General features: G+C 38.1%; 1 protein-coding gene across 8 annotated transcripts in view; it reads left to right on the forward strand.

Annotated features, from left to right (window-relative positions):
• Positions 1-4,143, forward strand: part of CHCHD7 (coiled-coil-helix-coiled-coil-helix domain containing 7) — a 7,184-nt gene extending 3,041 nt beyond the window's left edge. For 3 of the 8 annotated variants that reach the window (XM_011997574.1, XM_011997571.1, XM_011997572.1), the window contains 3 exons: positions 178-247; positions 1,989-2,087; positions 2,870-4,143. In XM_011997574.1, coding sequence (XP_011852964.1) covers positions 194-247; positions 1,989-2,087; positions 2,870-2,974 — 258 coding nt within the window. In that variant the 5' untranslated portion in view covers positions 178-193 and the 3' untranslated portion in view covers positions 2,975-4,143. Of the gene's footprint in view, positions 1-177; positions 248-1,944; positions 2,088-2,231; positions 2,307-2,869 lie in introns of all 8 variants that reach the window. The other 5 variants (XM_011997575.1, XM_011997579.1, XM_011997578.1 and 2 more) reach the window with 4 other exon arrangements.
• The last annotated feature ends 295 nt before the right edge of the window (positions 4,144-4,438 follow it).

Genomic DNA, 4,438 nt, shown 5'->3' on the forward strand with positions numbered 1-4,438 from the left:
GAGCCACCGCACCCGGCCACGTTCAAGTTTTTATTCACAAAATACAGAGAATACACGAAGTTCCTCACTAGGTGATCATTATGCCAAAATCAAAATTTCAGGTACTTTTAGGGCTATTGAGATGTATTGATTTATTTTCTGTCATCTGCATAATTATTTTTTTGTGTCTACCTTCAGTAAGAAGACTGTCAGGATGCCCGTGGTAACAGGGAGGCTGAGAGATCCTGACATAAATCCTTGCTTGTCGGTAGGATGGTTTGCTTTAATTTTCATGAGTGTTAAGTTGGAAAAACAGGCTGCTTTTAGTTTTGTGGGCCTTTGTTTTCTGCAGTTGTTGAATAAAGTTATTTCTCTACAAAAAATATTGCTGGCCAGCATATCCTATTTAACTAGAGCATTTTTAGATGTTTATAATTTCTGTAACATTCATGTTTTCTTTAGTTTTCCTTATTTGTATAATATGCAAGCATTTGGTTGTCACTGTAAAACTACACAGGAAAATGTAACACTGAGAATGTTTAGTCCAAACATGGAAAACTGGAAGGTATGATATTTTTAAACTGTCACTGACATTTATTGTTTCACTAGTAATAATAGCATCATGTCCTTGACAACCTGGCTGAGAGTAATGGGCTGATAATAGAATTAGCCTATTTAAAGCTTAAAGGTTTTCACAAAGGTATCTCATAAACAAAATGTCTTAAGAGTAGGCTTTTATTGGCATTTATTTGGTATGATTTGCGATACTTACTTGTGGTTTTGCTGCCTTTGAATAATGTAGTTATCATACTGGTCCCATGAAAATTATACTCTTTAGTGATATGCATTTTCCAAATATATACATTCATTAAATATTTGGCATAGAAATTCGGCTTTGTTCTGTTTAGGTAGAACATGTTTCTTAGATATGTGTTGCAAACTATCTACCCATATAGCTAAAGCTTTCCTTTAGATCTGTGGTCCCCAACCTTTTGGGCACCAAGGACTGGTTTTGTGGAAGACAATTTTTTCCACCTTAGCCTTAGACGGGGAAGGGGGTGGGCGTCAACAGGCGTTAGATTCTCATAAGGAGCTTGCAACCTAGATCCCTCACAGACATGCAGTTCACAATAGAGTTCATGCTCCTGTGAGAATCTAATGCTCCCACTGACGTGACAGGAAGGGGAGCTCAGGTGGTAAGGCTCACTCACCCACTGCTCATCTCCTGCTGTCTGGCGGGATTCCTAACAGACCACAGACCAGTACCACTTTGTGGCCCGGGGTTTGGGGACCCCTGCTTTAGATGACTTCACAGAATCATACCTTTCACTTTTAAGTTATTCAATGTACTTCCAGTTCACACAGCTTAAATTTAATCCCCATGTGGCACCTACTTTCCTTTGAATTTATAGCCTGTGTTGTTGACTTTGGTTTTGAAGTAATATCTATTAAAATTGCTTATATAATAGTGTATTCATATAATGGAGTAAATGGTAGCCAAAAATGCATTGAGATAAATGGTGTTAATTTAGGTTGTCTTGATGTAGACCAGTTATTAGTGATTTACTTGGAATCTTGAAACCAACGTTATGATCAAACATTCAAGCCAAAATGAAAATCTAGAAAAGCAGGAGAGATGTACTGTGAGTCAGGAGATGGATTCTGATTCTAGCTGTGCAGTAGTCATTTAACACATTGCACCTTGCCTCAGTTTCTTACTAAAATGGTTTCTGGATTAATTAATCACAGTTATTTGGCTCAAATTCCTGTGATCACATATTCAGAAAACGGGCCCAGATTATAAAAAGGAAGGTGTTAGCCTAAGCAGAGTGCATACTGGGATAGTTGGCGAGATTGTCCAGTTTTTATTAGCGTCTACCCGTCAAAATGAACACAAATGAACTATTTCACGTTATTTGCTTCTAGGGAAGCAGCTTGTTTATTTTTTTGTCTGTTTGCTTTTAGATCCTATTCTGCCTTTTAAATGATGCCTCTCTTATGTCTGTAAGGAATCTGATGCTTCCACCAGATGTCTGGACGAAAATAACTATGACAAGGAAAGGTGTTCCACTTACTTCTTGAAGTATAAAAACTGCCGGAAATTCTGGGTAAGCCTAGATTGGTTAACTTTGCGTTAAAACCCATCTCCTAGGCTTGAAACTGAAGCCTAAAATTAGTCAGTACCGACAATCCTTTCCCACTGATGGCTGTAGGGAAACTTAACTTTTCAACTTTATCCTCTGCTGCTTTAGCCCTGAAAGATCCTTGAGCGCTCTCGTTAGCTGCCTCCTCATCCTCTAAGCTATAAGAATGCAGTTTTAATATAGGTGGGTCTTCCTAGGCATTTAAGCATCAGCAGCCCTAAAGCAATGTCTTTGTTATAAATTTAGTTTTCCTGGAGATGAACAGAATGTTTCACTTCCCTTGTCATAACACATCATGTTAGACTTCCATTTCTGCCTTTTTCTTTCTCACTGCCATCCATGGTAGTTAAAATGCTCCATTTTTCTGAAAACATTGGTATATAATTTCTGTTTCCTTGAACCACTGGATCCAGCTATTTCCTTTCCCTTTGCTAAACGCACTGTTGGTTTTATTTCACGATTATTCAGTAGCTCTTCTTGATGGACTGTATATACTTTTGTACTTTGTATATTCCCATCCCAATTGCTGTTAATGTATTCCTGTGGGAATGACTACTTCTATTTAATTGTTAATAATTTAAAAACGTTTATCTGGAGTCCTATAATTAGGTTTTGGGTTTTTTTTTTAAACTTGGTTTTTAGAATTTCCTGTTTGAGGAAGCAATAGCAAATTACTGGCAAATGATTAGCGTTTAATACATGACTGATTTTGGTTTCTTCTTTTTTATTTTAATGCCTGTACACAGCATTCTATCATGATACAGAGAAGACGGAACGGAGTGAAGCCATGTATGCCTACGGCAGCAGAAAGAGATGAAATCTTGAGAGCAATGGGAAAGATGCCCTATTGAATGTTTGCATTAAAAGTATTTATATAACTTAGAAGCAGATGAATATTTCTAATAAATGATCGCTGTAATATTTAAGACTGTACAGCCCTCACCCAGACAGACCTTAAGTTCTTCAAGTGGAGACAGTGAAGTCACCCCGTGTCCTTTTTGCTTGCTGTCAGTGCCATGCCGATGGTATGTTGCTGCTGGCTGTGCTGTGGCATGAGTTTGCATGATTTTCTCGAGGCATGGAGTTAGGTAAGGCTACATGAGAAATCGAACTTTTCCACTGAGTTTTGAAAGAAGAGTATGATGTGAACAAGTAAAGACTGAATGGGGCTGAGATGAAGGCAATGTTTCCAAGTAAAGGAAATGCTATGAGCAAGAGTGTGAGGCAAGGGAAGCTGGAAGCACATTCAGAGAGTATCCTGTAGCTTGTTCCCCCTAAAATCTCAGGTGGGTGGAGCAGTGGTGGGAGAAGACTGGAAAGGTAAGTTGAAGGTAAGGAATGTGTGGTGGGCCTCAGATCCCAGGCTCATTCCTCAAATCAGTTCTTATTCCCTCACTTATCTTTGTTTAAATAAGGTTAGTACATTCACTAGGGACAAAGGGGTTTTTCTAAATAAATGGCATAAAGAAGAACTGGTTGTCTTTCTTTAAAGAAAGGCTTAGTTACAGGATTCTGTGATTAAAATCCTTAAATATTGGGTAGCTGTAGTATCAGTTTTTGAACCACAGTAATGGGAAGAAAGACAAATGGATTCCTTTAGAAGTAGAATTTCTATTTGCAGGATGAGTTGGGTAGGGAAAGGGGTCGGGGTTCATCAGGTGAACTCAACACTGTGATGAGACTAGAACCTCACTTTATGATATAAACACAATACTTACTCAGTGTGGTGACGGGTAGATTGTGAAGCAACCCTCCTTATGCCCACTGCCTTTTAGAATCATTTGTTTAATTCACGGTAGTTGTATGAAGACATACTATTATTGAATGAAATTTAATATGTACTTGAAAACATGCTTTTGTCCCTTCTCTTCATCTGGTCTAATTCAAGAACATTGTTTTAATGGCTGCTGACAATGAACCATCTGTCTGAGTCTAAAACCAAGCTCGGGTTTCTAAGCCACATGACCTTGATTGTTAAATGTAGTTATATTTGAATAAAAAATGAATTATTTCCAAAATTCTTTTCATTTGTATGGACTGGTATAAAAATGATGGATTAAAACAGGACCAGAAAAGAATGAATGCATACCTGTGTAAGAAGTATTTTAGTACTTTTTTAAGCACACTTGTTAAAGAGCTTGGAATTTTAATGTCACTTCTTTGAATTTACATACCAATATCAACATTCATCCTGTAACTAGTTGTCCTGATGCCACTCTTGTTGAGTCTTTTCAGTACCTTTGCCTTATTGCTGAGCACTTCAGGTAAAGACATGGATACCCGCCTTCCCACCAGGCCCTCCTGCCCGCTGGGCC

The sequence above is a fragment of the Mandrillus leucophaeus genome, unplaced genomic scaffold, assembly GCF_000951045.1.
Source record: "Mandrillus leucophaeus isolate KB7577 unplaced genomic scaffold, Mleu.le_1.0 Scaffold542, whole genome shotgun sequence".
NCBI classification, from domain to species: domain Eukaryota; kingdom Metazoa; phylum Chordata; class Mammalia; order Primates; family Cercopithecidae; genus Mandrillus; species Mandrillus leucophaeus.